This window comes from Podarcis vaucheri, assembly GCF_965113315.1.
Source record: "Podarcis vaucheri genome assembly, chromosome: 3".
Classification (NCBI taxonomy): Eukaryota; Metazoa; Chordata; class Lepidosauria; order Squamata; family Lacertidae; genus Podarcis; species Podarcis vaucheri.
The window spans coordinates 61778922-61800655 of record NC_138761.1 but is presented as its reverse complement, the minus strand read 5'-3'; the positions used below and the strand labels follow the sequence as shown (position 1 = coordinate 61800655).

At 44.5% G+C, this 21734-nt stretch overlaps 2 protein-coding genes and 1 long non-coding RNA gene across 4 annotated transcripts in view; 2 read left to right on the top strand and 1 right to left on the bottom strand.

Annotated features, from left to right (window-relative positions):
- HIVEP2 (HIVEP zinc finger 2) overlaps positions 1 to 894 on the bottom strand; it is a 137354-nt gene extending 136460 nt beyond the window's left edge. The window contains exon 1 of the mRNA XM_082215865.1: positions 559 to 894. The gene's annotated coding sequence lies outside the window, so the exon portion shown is untranslated. The remainder of the gene's footprint in view (positions 1 to 558) is intronic.
- On the top strand, positions 248 to 12303 carry LOC309528519. 2 transcript variants are annotated; one of them, XR_014217787.1, is made up of 4 exons: positions 248 to 533; positions 7226 to 7356; positions 7977 to 11471; positions 12025 to 12303. It is a non-coding gene; the product is annotated as an uncharacterized lncRNA (long non-coding RNA). The 2 variants fall into 2 exon arrangements; XR_014217788.1 differs by having other exon boundaries at positions 7977 to 12303.
- Positions 12304 to 18821: 6518 nt separating this feature from the next.
- The window catches only part of AIG1 (androgen induced 1), a 72611-nt gene continuing 69698 nt past the window's right edge, over positions 18822 to 21734 (top strand). Inside the window, exon 1 of the mRNA XM_082215998.1 lies at positions 18822 to 19117. Coding sequence (XP_082072124.1) covers positions 18977 to 19117 — 141 coding nt within the window. The 5' untranslated portion in view covers positions 18822 to 18976. The remainder of the gene's footprint in view (positions 19118 to 21734) is intronic.

Sequence of the window (21734 nt, the reverse complement as noted above, 5' to 3'; positions counted from 1 at the left end):
CGAGCCTTTCCCGAGGACGTGGTGGTGACAGAGCCTGGGGCTGCCTCTGCCCTCAAGGCTTCCATTAGTCGCTCTATCGACTGCATCGGAAATGCTTGAGCATCCCAGCGCAGCAGCGAAAGGAGACCAGCACATATTCCTAGCTCCCCCCGGCCCCTCCTTCCTCGGCACCATCTCCCCAAAGGAAACTGAGCAGTTCAGGGAAATGCGGGGGGGGGGGGAATAAGTGATGCTACCCATCCGAACACACCAAGTCCCCCCTTTTCACCCCGCTGGCAAAACCTTGAGCTCTCTCCCCCCCCCCCTGTGTATGTATATTATTTCAAAGCCTTCTTTCAGTACATGCACGCAAGCCAGCAAAAGCACTTGCTCTCCGACTACCAAAGGGGGTGGGGGTGGACAAAAACAAACAGCGACATGACACGGCCTCTCCCCCCCCCCACACACAGTGACAGTAAAACCCCTGACCGTAGCGATCAAGACCACCTCAGAGGGTTGTCAGTTGCTTCGAGCCCCACAGGAAAAAGAAGGGGGTGAGTATTTGCAGCAGGAGCTCACCTGGGAGTCACCGAGAAGGAGGAAAGCCCTCTAACTGCCGCCCTTCTTGCTGCTGCTGCTGCTGGTGGTGTTGTTGTTGTTGTTGACGACCGGCCCGTGTGTGATTTCTTGTTGCTCTCTTGCTAAGCCTGGGTCTGCCTTTAAATGCCTTGCTGCATTGCTTTATATAGAGAGGCAGAAAGAGATATTCCGACAGCCAAAGGGCGTCTGATTCGTGTGTTTCTATTCAAACCGATCATTCATCTGGCTTGGCTCTTTTCCGCCTTCTCTTTTCCCTTTCTCTCTCCGCTTCAGCTCGACTTTATTACAAAAAAACACCTATACACGCGCGCGCGTGTGTGTGTGTGTGTGTGTATACACACACACATACATCCACACGTATCAAGGGCAGGCCCGAGAAGCCGCAGTTGTAGTGTGTGTGTGTGTGTGTGTGTGTGGTGTGCGTCCCCCCCCCCGTTTTTCTCCTCCCTTCTGGATGATAGGAGCCTCTGATCTGCAGACAGACTGGGTTATTCCTGGCACCACTTCCCAGAACAGAAGTTACAAGGGGAGAGCGAGCGAGGGGAGAGCTCAGCCAGTGATGTCATCGGATCCCCCAGCGCGTCCCGGGGAGGGAGGGAGGGAGGGAGGCGAGGAGGCTGAACCAGAAGGCCAGCAGCGCGAGAGAGCCGCCGCGGGCTCCGCTGCGCGCCTTTGACAGGCGGAGTGCGTAGGAGAGGGGCACCGAGGCGGGGCGGAGAGAGGGAGGGAGAGGAGGAGAGAGAGGGGGCGGGGCCTCCTCCCTGAGAGCGGAGAGCTGCGCGCCTCCCTCGCCGGTCAGGGGAGCTCTCGCTTCCTCTTCCCTCCCCCCGCGGAGGGAACTCCCAGGAGAGCCGGTCTCAACTTGCCGGGCAAAAAAAAAAAAGTTGTGCGACTTCCTCGCCTGAGAATTTCCTTTAAGGATGTGGGTGGGATCTTCTTTCCCGCGACCAGGCTCCCCTTCCTCCTCCTCCTCCTCCGCCCTTTTTGGTTGCTTTCCGTCCCCGGTCTCCGCCTCCCTCGCCTGGCCAAGGTCATTCCTGCGGCATTTCTTCCTTGCTTTCTTTTTCAAAGTTCGCCTTTTGCGGCTTCTTCCGGCCTTCTGGCGCAGGCGGCTGCGCGGCGAATCGCCTGCCCCGCTGCCCTTTTCGCTCCATGCGCCCGGGGGAAGTTCGTCGGATGCTGGCGGGACCTCGCTGTTGCTCCTGCGGCCTCGCGGCTTCTGCCTCGTCCTCGGCGGCATGTGATTTTTGAAAACAAAATGTCTCACTTAGCGGCGATGCTTCAGCAGCAGCCGGTGTGGATTTCCAGGCGGAAACGAATAGTTTAGGGAATGATCTTGCTTTGACTTTGGTGATTAGTCGCAGTATTTACTTGCGTTTTGGTGGGGGTATTTACCCCCCCCATGGCAGATAAATAAATTCATTTTAAAGAGGTGTCGTAATAAAACATATTTTTGGTTGATTTGCAGATTTATAGAAATTGTCCAGATCAGATGACGTTCTTTCAGGAATGTTACGGGAACGCCAGCAACTCCTTTTTTCAAAGGACTGTCAGTGTCTTCGGAGTTTGTCTGCGCTCTCTGAGCCAATCAAAATTTGCAGCTCTTTACCTCCGGTGGGTTTGAGCCATTCTCAAGCAGATATGGAATGGGATGGAATTTGGAAAATGGGATCTAGTAGAATCTAAATTCGCATGACTTAAGTTCGGATCACACAAAACCATCAGCAAACGGTGCCATAAAACTTGTGCAACCAAAACTTGTATGTTGCTGCAGCGGTATAAAAAAAAAATACAGGCTCAAAGAGACTTCCTTGTGGTTTTCACATGGCGCCCATCCCCCCCAGCCATCTTCAAAGGCACATCCTTTTCTATGGACTTAACATAACTTAATAAAAGAAAAACACCTAATAATAATCACCATGGACTTATAGCTTTGGGGTCTAGCATCTGCATGCAGAATGTTCAATCCAGGTTCAATCCTCAGCATCTCCAGGTAGGGCTGGGAGAGACCCCTGCTTGAAACCCCGGAAAGCTGCTGCCAGTCAGTGTATAGGCAATACTCAGATCAGGGGTTGCTATTCAGGTGGTCCACAGTCCATCTGTGCATTTGTGGCTGAAGATGGAAGTTATCACATCTACCACATTAAATATTGGTATTGTTTTTACTTGTACTTTACTTGTTTTTTTATTTCTTGTATTTTATTTTATTGTATTGGAATTTGACTTCTATGGAATTCAAAATGTAATACTGCAATTGTATTTTGTAATACTACAAAATACAATCTATAGGAAATAAAAGCAGCAGTAAAAGTACAGCCCCTAGCATATCACATTACAATTGCTACAACAGGCAGAAAAATAATTACCGGTAAGTAGACTGTCAAGACCAGCAATTTTCAATTAGTCTTTTTTTTTTTTTTTTGCAAGGGGAGGGTAGTTTGGGAACCACTGAGCTAGATGGGCAGTGGTCTGACTGTATAATATATCTCCCCATGTTCCTTTCTACCAAGTGGTATCTGGCATTATGTGTCTTCTCTGAATATGACTAAGGTTGCATATCCCACACAAAACCAAAAATCTGAAGCATGACACAGTCTATAGACAAAGTTGTGATTTGATGGTGGATTTGGAGAGACTCCATACAAAAAGCTACACCTCCGATTTGTGTTTTTGTGCCACTGTGGCACTACAAAACATTGCATTGGTTATTTTTACAGTGTGGTCTGTGGGCATGGATTTGAGCTGTTGATCCATCTTTTTCAACATAGTGTACAATTCCTGTAAGAAACTAAAAGGAAGCACACGCTATTATATTTGAAATGGAAGCTCTTGTAGTTCTCTGATTTCTGGGTAATTTGCAGCTACTTTCGATTTTCACACATCCTGCCAAGGTTTGGCATTTACTTCTATAGCGTAGAGTTGTAATTTAAAACCACCACCTCAAATTAGAGTTTAGCCACACTGCCACAACCTTGGACTGGTAGTTCGGAAGAACTGCAATCTGTTTGTTCATACCAAAAGCACTTTCCTGGCTATGTGAAATGCAGTACCCTCTGGGATTGGTCCTGAGTGTCTATAATAATAGTAGGAATTAAAATGTTGTGTGAATAGGGGCATGGAAAGAAGCAGCTCTAGGGAACTCCAACTGAGAAATGTGACCTAGGACAGTAATCGTTCTGAGATCAAGTTGTTAAGAATCACACAGTGTTAAGTAAAGTTTGTACCATGCCTGGATCCCCTGTGGCATCATTTTATACTGTTTGCAGCAGCAAATATTACAGTGTTTCAAGAGGAATTTTAAAAACAAAGCAAAATGGTCTAGTTAAAGCCTCCAGGTCATTGTTTAATAGAAACACCGATAAAAACTGGAAAAGATTGGGAGGGTGGGCATTTATTTACACAGAGTTGCAAATGGAGAAGATAAGGACAACAAATTTCAGGCAGCAAAAAGAAACAAAAGAATTAAGAGGTATCTTATAATTTTCCATTTGGTGAGAGAGGGAATACAAGTTTTGATATACCTAAAGCATTCTATGTACCCAGATGAAACACTACATATACAAGTTGCAAATTGTTCACAGGAATTCAAAGTAAAGGAGACTGTAGAGACTCATTTCTGACTCATTCAAAGCTGTTTGCACATATTTATTAATTTGGGGAGGTGTGTGAATCACTTCCAATAAGTGACTTATTAAAAACTGCATAGCGTATGTGGTATAAGAACATACACATGGTGTCTAGAATATTAGAAATTGTTTAATCTTGGAGTACATTGGATACTAGTGCATCCATTAAGTACATGCCCAAGTCATTCAACTTTCAGGCTGATGGCACCATAGGTAGAATCTCACCCTTTTAGGGCTGCTTGGGTAGTTGTTCCATGTATGTTCTGTTACGTATAAATGCAGTTGTTTCAACCATTTTGCGTATCACCAAACCTAAGAAGCACATTAAACGTGAGTCAGCACAGAAGCCCCCCTGGCTGGGCCAATGGAATGCCAGCTCTGCATGTGGGATAGTAAGTGCTTACAGAGTATATGTGCAATACTGGCAAGCATTTTACCAGACCCAGCATGATGTAGTGTTTAAGAGTGGTGGACTTGTAATCTGGTGAATGAGGTTCGCTTCCCTGCTCCACATGCAGCTGCTGGGTGACCTTGGGCTAGTCACACTTCTCTGAAGTCTCAGCCTCACTCACCTCACAGAGTGTCTGTTGTGGGGGAGGAAGGGAAAGGAGAATGTTAGCCGCTTTGAGACTCCTTAAGGGGAGTGAAAGGTGGGATATCAAATACAAACTCTTCTTCAGAGGTCAGCAAACTTTTTCAGCAGGGGGCCGGACTATATTTTTTTGGGGGAGGGGGGTGAACAAATTCCTACGCCCCACAAATTACCCAGAGATGCATTTTAAATAAAAGCACACATTCTACTCATGTAAAACACCAGGCAGGCCCCACAAATAACCCAGAGATTTAAATAAAAGCACACATTCATGTAAAAACATGCTGGTTCCTGGACTGTCCACGGGCTGGATTTAGAAGGCGATTGGGTCAGATCCGGCCCCCGTGCCTTAGTTTGCCTACCCTCCTCCTCCTCCTCCTTCTTCTTCTTCTTCTTCTTCTTCTTCTTCTTCTTCCCATCACTTCTGTTCTATCTCATCTGGCTGTTCTGATGCACATCAGTGGTGTCTGTAGCATGTATAGCAACACTCGCTTGATGTGTGCGTCCATTTTAAAATGTATTCCTTGTCATATATACACAGTAGGGAAGCCATAACTCAGTGGAAGGGCATGTGCTTTGCATGCAGAAAGTCTCAGGTTCAATCTCTGGCATCTCTAGGTAGAGCTGGGAGAGACCAGTCTGAAATCACAGAAAGTCACTGCCAATCAATGTAGACAATTCTGAGCAAGATGGATCAATGGTCTTACTCAATATATTGCAGCTTAATATGTTCTCAGTAACAAGGCAATTCAATAGCCCCTACTACTGCCTTTTCTGTGGTGGCTCTCCACTTATGGAATGCTCTTCACAGGGACACTTGCCTGGTACCTTTGTTACATATCTTTAGGTGCCAGGCAAAAACATTTCTCCCAAGCCTTTGGCTAATTAAACAATTTATGGCCTTTTTAACTGGGGGATTGTTTTTGTCTGTTACTACACTATGCATTTCTGTGTTTTTATACCGTAAACTGCCCTGTGATCCTCGGATGAAGAGAAGTATAGTAATTTAAATAACAAAAACAACATCTTACATATAGCTCAGTACATAGGCATTTTAAGAGAAATGTATGTGGAATATCTTGTGCAATATCAGTTCTGAGGACCTTTGGGACCCTCCCAGTTCTCTAATTCCATGATGATATTACATTATTTTAATCTCCTCGAATAAGGTGAAGGGTGAAGGATCTTAGCAAAGGGGAATTAAGATGAAGGGATATGCTACAGTGTTTGCATAGCAATGGCCAGATCAAATCATGTAGCTGAGGAATATGTGTCCCTGCTCTGGAGCGTTGCATTCTAAATGCAAGTTTTATCACAATATATATACATAAAATCTATACCTACATATTAAACAAGTTATGAGCAGAACTAACCTATGGTGCATTAATATGTGTTATTATTTGACATAAATGATAATGACATCTAACAGAATACAGAACTGGTAGGATTATTAGACAACTGTAATTATGGATATTGAGCCCTTAATGGGGGGAATCATTTTTAAGTTCCCCAGACCCTGAAAAAGTTGAATTTAAATAATGCAGTTTATACTTGTCAGATCCCCCTTTCAGCTAAGTAGCAAGTTGAACGGGAGCTGCCTGAAAAATCTGCCAAACCATTAGGAGCACTCCAAATTGAAGATAAATGAATCTCTTGAGTGCCACCCCCAGCTTGTCTTGAATATTCATTTTTACATTTTATTTTTACAGTATTTGATGAGTGAAAAAGTATTATTTGACCATTTGCAAATGTGCTGGTATAAAAAAATGCAAGAAGATGTCTCCAAGAAATAAGATGTACATGAGAACAAAGCGACAAGTTATGAAATATTAGCAGAAAAATGGGTTGTAGGCAATGTTACTTCAGTTGTTACACTTCTATAGGTTTCACAGAATAAAGGAACAAATAAAATTCTTTTTCTTATTGGGCTAAGTATTTGTATAAATGGTGCCCCTAATTTAAAGCTGCGTCCCTAAGCAAACTTTCTCATAAGTAAGCATAATTGAATACATTGGAACTTACTTCCGAGAAAACATTCATATTAATGTGCTACAAAAGGTGTAATGTTTGTCAAGTGCAGGTAGCTGATCTAATGTAAGATATTATTTCACCTGTTCTTTGTCTCTCTTGATTTTTGTCATTTAATCTTCACCGAGACAGAATGTGGCCAACTCCCTTGAATGCAGTCTTTGTTTCCCAATATTCTGATGGGCATCAGTAGAAACCATAAGCTTCAAACATTTATTCTATTTTGCCCTCATCTTTTTTGTGTTCCAGTTTCTATCTGGGTGTACTGCAGAGCTCAACAATTTTCCTTAAAGATTTTCAGAATTGCAAAAGCAGAAAAGGGGCTGAGTCAACTACAGCACTATGGTGATCTGCAATGTAGCTTTATTAGACGTTGTTTTGTTTTTTGTTTTTTGTCTAGGAATGAAATTAATTAACAGCAATTACAGTGTGTGAAGCAGACACTCTTAACACCTTTATATTGTGGCTGCTTCAGACAAAAGCTGTCAATGCAAATGGAGTTTGAATACCAGTGCGAACATTTGGTTTACGGTAAGGTTCAACTAGAACACTTTGTATATTGTTTTAATTCTTTATATCTTATCTTCAAACTAGCCTGATTGTGTAGTAAGATCTTCTGTAGAAGCCTTTCTCCAAACATTGCTTTAACAAAGGTCTATTGTGTAGGGACGCAGGTGGCGCTGTGGGTTAAACCACAGAGCCTAGGGTTTGCTCATCAGAAGGTCAGCGGTTTGAATCCCCGCAACGGGGTGAGCGCCCATTGCTTAGTCCCTGCTCCTGCCAACCTAGCAATTTGAAAACATGTCAAAGTGCAAGTAGATAAATAGGTACCGCTCCGGCGGAAAGGTAAATGGCGTTTCTGTGCGCTGCTCTGGTTTGCCAGAAACAGCTTAGTCATGCTGGCCACATGACCTGGAAGCTGTACGCCGGCTCCCTCAGTCAATAAAGCGAGATGAGCGCCGCAACCCCAGAGTCGGTCACGACTGGACCTAATGGTCAGGGTCCTTTACCTTTACCTATTGTGTAGTCATAAAGGAGAGAGCCCGTTCTGTGGTGGCTCTCCAACTTTAGAATGTCCTCGCAAAGGAGGTGTGTCTGGTGCTGACTTCACAATTTGTTGGCTTCAAGTTAAGATTTTCTTATTTTTCCAGGTATTTTAGAAAGAATTGCAACTGGAACTGCTTTTCAGGATTTATATCCAGCCCATCAGCCAAAAAAAAAAGCTCTCAGAACGGCTTACAAAATTCACTTCAAAGGTTGTCCCTTCCCAACAGTCTACCAGCTAAGAAGATATGGCACACAAGGAAAAAAGAATGGGAAAGAGGAGGAGAAAGCAAGCTTAAGCACAAGTTCATATAGTTGCAGTTTTGGTAGAGAGCAGTCCCTTCCCTGAAGCACTCTTCCCTCTGAGGAGATCCAGGAGCGGAACTGGTGACAACATCCAGAAGATCTGGTCAGCTCCTGCCACACAGTTCATCCTTGATGGCTTACTGAAGATTCAAAGGACATGATGAAGCTATCCTCATCCACCCCCAAAGTCAGTGGCAGTTCAGAAAGCTCTTCCCTGCGTTTATAACCAAGACCTCAGCTGTACTGCAGAGGTGGCAACAAAGCCATGTGCCAGAATTTCTAGAAGACCTCAGTGCTTTAGCATGTATGTTGGGTGTTGATCACTTTGGAAAAATCTGGCCCTCATTTCTCTGCTGAGCATTTGACAATCTGGCCTCAGCTCCTTGATGTGAAAATCTGGCTCTGTACGTGGCAGAAATTAGTCAGAGTAGCATTTAGCACTGCAGTTATGCAACAGACAAACTGAGAAGCATTTGACAAAGCTGCTGAGTTTGTTCTCTTGCTGCGTGTCAGTTCTGTCCTTGATTCCTCCTCAGCTGCCTGCTTCAAAATGTACTATTATAGGACAGGGAGAATTGAATATTTCTACTGGGTATATTTGCTTTGGGGGTGGGGTGACAGCAATGAAAACTCTGCCCTTTGTTTTTAAAAATCAAATTGTTTTTGCTTATTAACCATACCCTTTTCTCTTTTTTTTTCTTTTTTTTTTTTTGAAGAGGCATACTAACATTTCCCTATTTGAAATATGGAGAAAGACAGTAGCTCAGTGATATTGCACATGGAAGGTCCCAGCCCAGGTTCAATTCCTGTCATCTCTAGATAAGGCTGGGAGCATCCTTTGTCTGCAATCCTGGAAAGCCACTGCCAGTCAAAATAGACAATACTCAGCTAGGTGAACCCATGTTCTGACTTGGTAAAAGGCAGCTTCTGATGTTCTCCACTTGTGATTAGCACAGTATTAGCACAGTAGTGGAAATGGCTCCCTTTTATTATGAATACATGCAGCCTCCAGAGGCAATGTTCAGAGGGGGAGTACCTCAAAGTACCCACTGCTGGGGAGCAACTGCGTGAGATGGCCGTTGTCTTCAGTCCTCCTGGAGGATTTTGAATGGTCGTTGTGGGAAGCAGGGTGCTAGACCAGGATGAACCCTGGATCTCATTCATCAGGGTCCTTCTTAGATTCTTAAAGAGGGATGTTAGGGAAAAGATTCAGTGCTGCTTTGCCAATCTTTCAGCAAACTGATTCTCCCATGACCACTGGCTGCCATGTGGGTGCCAACCATGGCAGATCACTGTGGGTGGCCTGTGGCTGATATCCTGCATGAAATACTTGGGCTCAAATTTTGTTTTCTGCCACAAACTTTAATGTTCAAATCAGTATACAACATGGGCAAGCCAATGATCACTGGTGGAACAAGTGTATGGCAGGGCTAAGCAAACAAAAGACATTCATTCAACAGCTGACACACACAGCTTCTATCATAAAAGGAGTGGGCAGGCATGACTTCGGAGTGGCAAACAGGATGTGGCTCGGTTCTTGCAGGCAAACGGGAACTCCACCTTGAAGGTTGGGCTTGAACAGTCGGTTCACACCAGCCCTGGCATCTCCATGGGGACAGACAGGTGAGGCGATTGCCTCCTTCCCCTTCAGCCCGATTGGACCTGAAGGTCGCTCAAGACAGCTAAGCTAATTATATGCACGGCATCACCAGGTCTGAAAGCTCTTACTAGTGAATAAATACAGCAACACATAATGATGTCATGCTCATGTTTGAATTGTACATTATTGCAACTGAACTGCACTATATGGACATTCCCCCCCCCCTTTATTGATTGACTTGATTTTTCTGCTGCTGCAGTGAAAATGTTCACTTGTAGAACCTGTTCTGCAGTCTGTCCTGGTTGTTTAAAAATATAATGCAACCATGAGGAGAATTGCGGTAGTGCCGTAAGCTGAGAGACTGTGCTATGAATCAAGAATCATGTTTGTTGCACAAGAGCACCAAATCCGTTTTAAACTAAACGTGGAAATTTCTACATCCAAATCATGTGCTCTACCAATGAACTACAGCACCACCTCCTCCAAGAATGAAAAAAATTGTACTTGATTTTTGCTCAGTATACTCAGATGTATGTTCACCCATCCTCAATTGGCAGAACTGCACCATGCACTTACCACCAGCAGCATCTTAAAAATATCCTGTTCTCCTTTAGACAATACATATGGGGTTCCTAATAGTATTCAATGCAGGCAGTTCCCAACAGCTGCTGGAGGGCCATAGGTTTCCTATCCCTGTATTATAAGAACTTTACAGTCCTTAATCTCTGGTAATGTGTTTTAAGTAGATAGATATAAAACACACGCACAACTAGTATCTTCTGAGTTGCTCCCTAATCATGATGAGTAAGCCACATAAATCACTATGCCAGAGCAATAAAGGTATGCTAACGTGGAGCACTTTCCCTCCAATTTATATATTCTTCTGTGTCGCTGTAGAAAGGCTCTATTTTGGCTGGTGTGTATTGGTAAAAATGAAGTAAACGAAGAATGATAAGGGAATCTCATTCACTCCCACTAGAGCCCAATATGATAAGTGCAAAAGGCAGGTGGCATAAGCACTAAAGTAAGGATGGAGACGGCACGCTCCAGAGAATCAATCTGCTACATTAATGGCTAATGGCACTCTCTGTATTTATTCATTATTTATCACCCAAAGAAGTACATCCCGTCTAGACTGCAGGGGTGCTTTCGTAGGGGAAAGGCAAAGATGAACTTAATGAATTAACTGAAATTAGTGAGTTGTAGCTAACTCAATCTGGCATATAAATTCAAAACAACACTCCACTCATAGTCCCTAATTTAAATGTCAATAAATACTTCCTCATGAAAATTAAATCATTATCCACAACTATCACGGTTCCAGAGCTCCTGACATAATGCAATAATACTTCTAGTTCAAGTTTTGGATTAAAAAATGCAAAGCAATTCAGCTTGCCAGGTGGAATGATCCCACTGCTGCTATTTGCTCTTATGGAGGTTCCCCTGAGCCCCACCCTAGCTGGTTTCTGGAGCACAGCACGTGGCAGGGGGGGGGGGTCCTGTTGTGCAAGTAAAAGTCATTGCACAGGCCTTCCATTAATGTGGTTTGTTAGGTGAATCCTGCCCTATGATTGCATCAAATGCCTTAAGTCAGAGGTTCCCAAACTTTCTACTCCCAGGGTCCACTTGCAACTACAAATGACTAATACCCACCAATCACAAAACATTGGCAGATGGAGACAGCTTTGCATAATCAGTGAGTAATTATCGAAATAATTTTCTACTGCTACCTAATCATTTTTTGGAAATGGCTAAATTCTTTGCCATGGTGCTTTCCTTGTGGCAAGGAGTTCCAGAGTTCAACTTTCCTCAGGCTAAGTATAGACATTTTTGCTCTGGAGATATTGTGACTTAGCCTCCCTGTTTTAGGCAGGGGTCATCTTATACATGAAAAAATATGGCATGCAGAGGACAATTGTTTCACTAATTCTAATATAATCTATTATATGAGCATCTTGCAGGAAATCTGGCAAGAGCTGCATCCTCAGTAGTTCTTAAGAAACTGAAGGTTTTGTTACAGATTTATGGAGTTTTAATCAAAAATAAAGTGACCAATATTCCACTCTGGGGCAACTCATGGAATTTGATAAATAGCTCTCAGTTGTTATTCATAGTTTATACAGGGCAATATAAGGAGAACAGAAACAACCCCAATATATTATTGTATGAATGGTTTAGAATTGTTAGCATTTCCAGAATTACATCTCTGTAGCACTGCAATTAAAAAACCCCTACTTTTCCTATTTCAGTGTACACAGTGAAAATGCTACATTGAAAATCTTCTTATTAGATCAAGCTCTTGTCCGGATCCAGTGATTCCTTTGGCATGGGGATGGGAGCTCATCTCTGATGCTGGCAAGATCTGCATTCATTTAAATGGAGAGGAGATGTGTGAGAGATTGCATTGCTCCACTGAAATGCCTGAGAATCCATATGTAATTTTTGCATGTGTATCTGAACAGTGAATGCACTGGATGGAAGGGGATTCAAGTGAGTGGAGCAATTAGACGTTTTCCAGTATCACAAATAATTACCGTATTTTTTGCTCTATAAGACTCACTTTTTCCCTCCTAAAAAGTAAGGGGAAATGTGTGTGCGACTTATGGAGCGAATGCAGGCTGCGCAGCTATCCCAGAAGCCAGAACAGCAAGAGGAATGGCTGCTTTCACTGTGCAGCGATCCCTCTTGTTGTTCTGGCTTCTGAGATTCAGAATATTTTTTTCTTGTTTTTCTCCTCCAAAAACTAGGTGCGTCTTATGGTCTGGTGCGTCTTATGGAGCAGACAATACGGTAAACTCATGAAGATCTTCTCCATGTGTATTCAAAATATTGGCAATACTCATCAGAAAAGTAAATAAAAAGCAATAGGTTCTAAAATACCTAGGTTTGGCTTGTTCTGCAACTTGCTGCTATGACAGCAAGGATAAGGAATCAAGATGAGAGAAGGGACACAGGAAGAGTAGGAATATTTTGGGGAGCATTTAAAGAGATATAATAGTCAAAGAAACTTCCAAGTAGGGTTAGAAATATGAACAGCAGTTAAAAACAACTAGGTTAGTGTACAGAAGGACTTGGGTGGTATTAGGATATGTAGCAAAATAACAAACAAACGGAACCATGGAGGGGTGGACATGGAAGTACCGTATTCTGATACGAGATTAATGAAAGTACTGATAAATGTAAGTTGTACATATCCAGTTTTGGAAAATGCATTAATCATAATCAAATACCATGGTTTGGCTTCATAATTCTGGGTGCTCTGTGACAGAGACTCCAGGGCTAGAACCAGGCTTGGACCTCACTTGGTGAGTTGCCTCTAATTTCATGTACAGGTACATGTAACTTCAGGGACAGAAAGAATATACAACACTGGACCCTGTGACTGATAGGTGGTATAAATTGGCATCAAGGAACTGCCAGCCTATAGAACTCATTCAGTCCACCTCCCTTTCAACCCAGTTTACTGGCATCAGCAGCTATAAAAGTTCTAGTCAAAATATCAGGACAGAGCTGGACCATAAAGAAGGCTGATGGCCGAAGAATTGATGCTTTTGAATGATGGAGCTGGAGGAGACTCTTGAGAGTCCCATGGACTGCAAGAAGATCAAACCTATCCATTCTTAAGGAAATCAGCCCTGAGTGCTCACTGGAAGGACAGATCCCGAAGCTGAGACTCAAATACTTTGGCCACCTCATGAGAAGACTCCCTGGAAAAGACCCTGATGTTGGGAAAGATGGAGGGCACAAGGAGAAGGGGACGACAGAGGTTGAGATGGTTGGATAGTGTTCTCGAAGCTACCAGCATGAGTTTGACCAAACTGCGGGAGGCAGTGGAAGACAGGAGTGCCTGGCGTGCTCTGGTCCATGGGGTCATGAAGAGTCAGACACGACTAAACAACAACAACAACAAACCCACTCTGCCTGGTTATGGAAGTAGCACAAGTATTTCTTAAAGGAATTGGGAGCACAAGCTCTGGCCTCCATAACCTTTTGGTACCAGTTTCTACACACCCTCCAGGCCTAGACTTTTGTACAGCTGTCCACAATCTTGACGGGGTCTTGATGCTTTCATATTATCTCATTGTTCTCAAAGCAGCCCTAGTGGTCAGTGATCAACAGCCTGTAACTGCATTGTGAAATTCATTATGTTCCTTAATTACTATTCACAGCTTCTTCCTTTTTCTAAGTACTTGTTAGGGCTTCTGTATTTAGCTTCCTCCCAGCACTCTTCCCACACTTTACCTCCAAGTCCCACATTTCTCGTCACCAGACATTAGTCATCCTAACACAGAAAGGGCCGAGTCTTGCTTAAACAATAGTTCGCCCAAAGGTCTTAGATGACTCAGAATGTCAGGATTTTCTTCTAAAGCAGCACTTAATATATAGTCCCTAAAGATTAATTCTCACGCTTGGCAGTTCACACATTCTATGAACAGATGATAGGTTGTCATCAACATTCTGTGAAGAGTCAAGAGTGAGGCTGAAATATGGGTCACGCAACTTTATGGCAACCATTAAAGAAACAGGATTCTAATGCCTTTAAGACTTATATAGAAGACCTCCCACTGCTAAATAACTTATTGAGATTCTCTATATAAACATAATATAAACTATCATTAACAACAATCATAAATATGCATTAATAAAAACACAGTAAAACTTCCTGCTAGCATATTTTATTTTGTAGTCCGAGTTTGTGTGCGCTTACATGAAAGTTACCCCCACTGAGGTAAATAGGACTCACTCCCAGATAAGTGTGCATAGGATTGCAGATTTGAGGATTTTAGAAAATGTAAGCACAAGAAAGGAGTCCTGCTTGAATTTCCTTTTCTAACCGTTATCTATCTGGACATAAATAATCATTATTCCAGAAAGTTGAAGGGATGGGGAGAAATTTGGCTCAGATTTTAATGGGAGCCTACACAGCATGCACTTTCCAAAACAATAATCAAATCAAAACATAGCTACCCTTTGAAATTTGAAATTCTCCAAATTTTGTGATGTGAAAACTTTGGTGAATTTTAATTAGGATATAAAAAAGTAAACTGCTGAAGAAATGTGAAGACCAGAATAATTTAAGACAGGGAAGATGAAAACCTGAATGAAACCCAAATTGGCAGATCCATGCCTAGGTAATTCAAGAGGCTTTGTAGATTATGGTGTATATATTCATGTTGCAGACATCTCAGATAAACAGATTTTGCAGTGTTTCATCGTGCTTTAAAATCTGCACAACCTGCTTTAACAGAGTTCATAGTAGAACAAAATAAATGAGGGTTTACACTAGAGTGTAGTAATAATAAAATTTATTATTATTATTATTATTAGAGTAACTATGCCTTGTCTGTCACACTGCTTTCATGCCTCTAAACATGTCTGTCTCCTCGACCTTTTGACACCTATGTTCCTCCTTCCTTTTCAAGTGGATTCCAAGCGAAAATAATTATAATGCATTTAATACATATACAATATTTTACAAGTTTTGAAACCACTTTACTGCAGCACAGCTGGAACACTATTTTAGTTCAAAATATTGAAGTGAACTCATAAACCCTTTTATAGAAAGTTTATATTTTTAGCAGATGGTTAATACCCTATCAGACCATGGAACTAGCATCCTGCACAATTAGATTACAGATTTGTAAAAGCTATTTACTTGCACTTTCCCTTGGACTCTAGGCTTTTACTAAGCAAGAGACCATCTGACTCACAGACTATTTGTAGACACCTGTTTTAAATGAGCCAACAGGATATGGCTATGTTGACTTTTTGTAATTTGATCCCACACTTAGTTGGATGCAGTATTGTCACCTGATCTGTCTAAAAACAATTTTTAACAGTCCTACATTACTCCACAAAATCTGATGCAATGCTGTCTGAAAACATATACTGGAGGTCATAAAAACACTGTAACACATGCAATCTATATTTTCATTTTCAAAAGGAAGTGTATTGTGTAAGGTATTAAACAGCGATTGCTAATATACAGCAAAAATGCTTTCAACATTAATTTAGTTTGAAGACAGAATTTATGTTCACCAAATATCATGATTAAAATTAAATTAAAACAAGCACCACAGCCTCAATTAACCTTTAAACAAACCCCCAAACCTAATGATTCTCTACTGCTTTGTAGATATGACGCTTTGCCAGCTGAGTGAATAGCTCAAAAGAAAAATAAATTAATCCAAACATGTACTGGGGTCATAATCCGTTAGAATATGTTATTGTTTTTATTTATTAAATTTGTATACCACTTTATATCCACAGGTCTCAGGATCACAAGATAAAATCGCAATGTAAAAATACAAAATAGTTAATTAAGAACAAAAACAAGAACAACTCAATAATCCCGCCCCACCAACACATTTTAAAAGGGCATAGTATATCAGTCAGCCAAAGGCCTGGTTAAAGAGGAATGTTTTTGCCTGGCACCTGTAGTTGTATAATGAAAGCTGAACCTCCCTGGGGAGCGCATTCCACAAATGAGGAGCCACAGCAGAAAAGGCCCGTTCTTGTGTTGCCACCCTCCAGACCTCTCATGGAGGAGGCACACAAATAAAGGCCTCAGAAGATCATCTCAAGGTCCAGGTAGGTTCATATGGAGAGAAGCAGTCCTTGAGATATTGCAGTCCTGAGCAGTTTAAGGCTTCATAGGTCAAAACCAACACTTTGAATTGGGCCAAGAAACTAATTGGTAGCCAGTGCAGTTATACCAGGATCAGTGTAATATGCTCAAACCGCCTTGCCCCAGTGAGCAACCTGGCTGTTGAATTCTGCACTAGCTGAAGTTTCTGAACCATCTTTGGAGGCAGCCCTATGTATAATGCATTGCAGTAATCTAACCTCGAGGTTACCAGAGCATAGACAACAGTAGTTAGGCTATCCCTGTCTAGATAAAGGTGCAGCTGGGCCACCAGCTGAAGCTGATGGAAGGCACGCTGCACCACTGAGCCTCACATGACAGCAAAGGATCCAGAAGTACCCCAACTATGTGCCCACTCCTTCACAGGAAGTGTAACCCCATCAAGAGAAGGCAACCTCTCAGCCATCCGGTCTAGAGGACAATCCACTAAGAGTGCCTCAGTCTTATCTGGATTGAGTTTTGGTTTGTTGGCTCTCATCCAGTCCATTATCGAGGCAAGGCACTAGTCCAGCACTTCCCCTGCCTCACCTCCAGATGTAAATGAGTTGAATGTCATCAACTTATTGCTGACAAATGTGAGAATTATGTGCAATACCAGATTTTATAAAGAAAGGTGAGATTTATATATGGAAGATTGTAGTGTGAAGTCTCCTTTGGATGGAAGGTCCGCCCTTACCCAGTTAGCTACTAGAGGAGGTTCCTTCTGGGACAGTCTTGCATTTGGCGACAAGATGGAATGCCGGCCCTTTCTAGTCTCACTCCACCTTGCGAAACAGCAGGCCTGGTCTCTATTTCCTTCCAAGCGTCAAGAGCCTTTGAAGTCAGGAGAAGCTGAGTATTCTAAAGCAAGCTCATTTGTGATACTAAACATTTTCAGTAGGAATTTTTGTATTTTGATATACTTAAAAGATCCTTAAAAACGGCATTTTAGAGAGCTTGTATTGTATACATACTTGACTTGCTCACTACCATGTCATTAGCTCTTTCAATGTAGAGCAATTAGCTTCCTCTGCCAAATGTAGGCATGTAGTGATCATATGTAGCTCCCTATCTTTAATGAAGTACAACCAAGTATATCTTTCTATTTGGTTGGTTTATAACATAATTAATTCCAGTGAACACTGACTTGTTACACAACTCTACCTTTCAAGTTCATATAGCAGCTCGATATCCATTTTCCAAAGGAAGTGAAATGCAAAATTCAGCAGAGTATGATATTCCCCTTTAAACATGGACATTTTCTATTGTAGCATCTACCCAGCATCAACCTCATCTTCAATGATGCCAGGAAATATTATTAAACACAACATGATGCAATATCTTCTTTGAAGAGAGAGATGGAAATGAAACTTTGTGTGCATATTCAATATAAAATGTTAAATTTCATGTTCAAACCACAAACACCACTCATGACTGGATTTCAAAAGGGCCAGAACAAGCAAACCCTCTTGAAGTTGCTAATTTGCAGGGAAGGAAAATAAAAAATGAGTGTATTTTATTGTTTGGTTTTTTTCTTACCCAGAAAGCATTTGCAGGGCATTTTTTTAAAAAATCTCAAAATACTGGCATTTTATTTGCCACAAGAAAATCTAGATTGGGGCGGGGGTCGGTAAGACATGAGGGTTGTCAAACCACCGCACATCTAACATTGCCTCCCACGTCTAGCAGCACTGCAGGCTTGAAAAAGAACCCGGAAGTCCTGGTTGGAAACCAATGGAATAGTGCTCTCTTGGTTACAGAACAAGGAAAAATGTAGAGTGACAAGCCAACGGCCTGGAGACGAAGCTTCCTGGTTCCTTTGGATGCTGTCCCCCCCCCCCTCTCACGAGAGGAAGCGAAAGCTATCAATCGGAACACTATGGAGGAACGTAGGATTTTAGCGGAAAAACACTTAAGACGGAAAAGCAAGGACGAGAGCTCACACTTTTTATCACGCACTTATTATTTCGTGCGCAAGACGTGTGTGTTTGTGTTTAATTTTCACATGACCTCGCAAGTGTGGGAAATGTATATACTGCAAGGGAGGCAGGAGCTTAGCCTGGCCATACAGACCACCGCTCATATCTGAAAGCTGGCTTTGGGACTGAGGCAGAGCCGAAAACCTCAACAGGGAAGCCCCTTCAGGTTGCAGGAAAGGTCGAACAAGCACCAATGTCCCCCTCAAACTCCCCCCCCCCGCAAGTAAAAAGCAGGTAGAAAAAACCCTCATGCACTTGTGCGAAGACGGTTTTTCAAAGAACAAAACAAAATGCATAGAGTTCTATTCGCGCGGCCTGTGGATTTCGCTTCTACGTTGCCCCATCGCGGAACCTGAGCCCTCCTCTGAGCCTCTCGGGTTCTCCCTTTCTTTCTATGGGAAGTGGCTAGCTGGGCCGGCGGCGCGCGCTCCTCCTGCCTCCTGCTTTGGCGCGCGCGCCGCCCACCCGAAGGATCCCCGCTCCCCGAGCGCGTCTCCGTTTGCCTCTTTGCTCTCTCTCTCTCTCTCTCCGCCGGGCGGGTTCACTCGGGAGCTCCGGCCTCGCTTGTGCAAGAAAGGGGCGGGGGGCCGCGGCAACATGGCGCTCGTGCCGTGCCAGGTGCTGCGCGGCGCCATCCTCCTCTCCTACTTCTCCATCCTGTGCAACTACAAGGCCATCGACATGCCCGCGCACCAGACCTACGGAGGCAGCTGGAAATTCCTGACGTTCATTAATTTGGTAAGTCGCCCGCCCGCACCGCCTTCCCCTGCGCGGGCGGGCGCACCTGGGAAGGGCGGCCGGGCGCGCTCCTCCTCCGCCGCCGCCGAGCGACGAAGGGGGCGAGGTCCGCGCGGGGAGGAGAAGCCCCGCTGGGCTCCTCGAGTGCCTCGCGCTCCCTTTGGCTTCCTCCCTGAGAGGAGACCTCGACTGGGGCGGGGCGAATGCCCCTTCGGTTCCCGGGGTTGCCGAACGGAGCCGGGGAAGCGGAGGAGCCCGGGAGGGAAGCTTCACTCATCCAAGCGGCGAGAAAGAAGGGGTGTCCCCCCCCACCTCCTTTTTTTAATCTTTTGTCTTCTGTTGTCAGTTCACTAATCCCCGCAAACGGAACAGATCGCCAAAAAAGGAGGGAGATTCTCCTTCATGTCTTGGTCAACATTGATCCAAGACATGCTTCCCAAGACAGCTCCCACTTCCGGGAAAAAGGATCAATTGCATCAATGGAGGATATTGCAGTTATAGTGGCAGGTCATAACGGTATAAAGCACCAGCATGCTACCCATTAAAGGATTTATTCCCCTTCCCCCCAAAAAAATAATCAGGGGAGAATGGTTCATCACATATTTCTTTCAAAATGGCCACACTCTTCATGTACGAACTAGGACAATGGTCTTCAACTGGTGGGTCACGGCCTGATCCAAGGTGGGTCTCAGCAAGAGCACTTCCACGGTGCAGGGTATAAAATTAAAAAGGGGCCCCCAAATGTGTGTTTGTGATAACAGTGGTTCCTGGGTCTCAAAGGTGAAGATCATGCACTATGAGAAGGCTTGGGAACCTCCATGTGTCCTTGGGCTACAACCCTCAGCCTAGCATGGTTGGCAGTTGGAGATGATGGGAGTTGCTGGATCATAGAGAGCATCTGGAGGGCCAGAGTCCCCCATCCGTGCACTAGAACAAGACATTTGTTCGCCACCCCTACACTAAACACAATTGTAACTGCTTCTTCCCAATATTACCACATATGCCATCGCCATCACATACAGTAGCAGCAAGTGCCATTTTGTCTGCTGTTAGTGAAAGGCCCAGAAATTCCACACTCCGCCTGTGCGAAAGCAAGTTGCAGTGGTCCACCTAGCTCAGTTCTGTTGTTGATACTGACTGGCAGCGGCGTTCTAGGTTTTCAGGCTGGAGCCCTTTCTAGCTCCACCTAAAGTGGCCCAGGATTGAACCTTGCACCTTTTGCATACCTTAGGCACAGCCCTTCTCCCAGATAATCTGTTTTGCCTACACAATACTTAATGGTGTTTATAAGTTACTCATGGACCACAGAGTTTAAATTCTTAGGTTACCCAGTGACAGTGGCGTAGCGTGGGGGGTGCCAGGAGTGCCGGCCGCACAGGGCGCAACATCTGGGGGAGGCGCGAGTCCAGAGGGAAGCGACAAGTTCCTCCGCCGGGCTCCCCGCCACCACCGCCAGCCTTGCGCCCTAGCGCGCGCGCCCCCCGTCGCCGCTGCGACGGCTGCGCTCCACTCACTGCTCGCAGGAGGAGCAGCCGCTGCAGCAGCACCGCCGCCACCACCGATGCCTGGCCGGGCACGGGCAGCCTCTGCACCCCGCCGCCGACGCCATCCCCTCGGCCCAGCCACAGGCGGCGGCTGCTTCTGCCGACTGGGAGGGAGGAGAGCTCCGAGGGGCCTCGCCGCGCCCTGCCCTCCCCCAGACCCTCCGAGGGGGTCTCCCGGCAGAAGGGGGCGCCGCTGGCTCCGGCTCTCAGCGCAAGTCTCAGCCGCGCGGGGGGGGGGGGGCGAGGACGGAGCATGGCTGGAAGCCCCCGGACCCGGCCGGGAGGAGGAGAGGGGAGGGGGCTTCGGCTGCCTCGGCCCGCGGGGGCTCCGCAAATAATAAATTTAATAAATTCCTGCTGAGCTTTTGGGGGGGTCCTTGGCTCCTTCGCTCGCCCCCAGCCCCAGTGGCGTAGTGTGAGGGGTGCAGGGGGGCCGGGCGCAACATCTGGGGGGGCACGCTCGCACTTGAGCGCTGAAATCCACGGGTTAGGGGGCGCAAATTACTTGCCTTGCCCCGGGTGCTGATAACCCACGCTACGCCACTGCCCAGTGATGCTACAGTGTGCCTGGTTGCAGGCTGTCTAGCACCTTGTGACATGACAGCAAAGTCAGTAGCATCAAGAGGGACCTTTACCATTTTGTACTGCGACATCAAATATGAAGAAAGGGAGTTCAGGAGATGGCTTCAGCATGTTTTGTACAATTTGTCACTCTAACATACTGTAATACATGTGCATCTCTGACATCATATGAAATGCATGCAGATAACAGGCTGTGGATATATTAGTCATCATCATCCTATGGCCCTAGTAAAATTATCACCCATGTTGGCCATTGGTAATGAGTAACTTTCATAACAAAATCCCACCTTTAATTTTGTGGGTTTTTAAAAAGCCCAAAATATGTACTGTCCAGTTTGGGGCTATAGGTTACACATCTTTTACCCAAAGACCCATACTGTATTGAAATTTGGTGTAGAGTGGGGGAAATTGCTTTAGAGGTGCAAAATGGTAATGAGTAGCTTTCAATGAAAAGGTTTGTGGTATTCTTTACTCCCATTTGATTATTACAT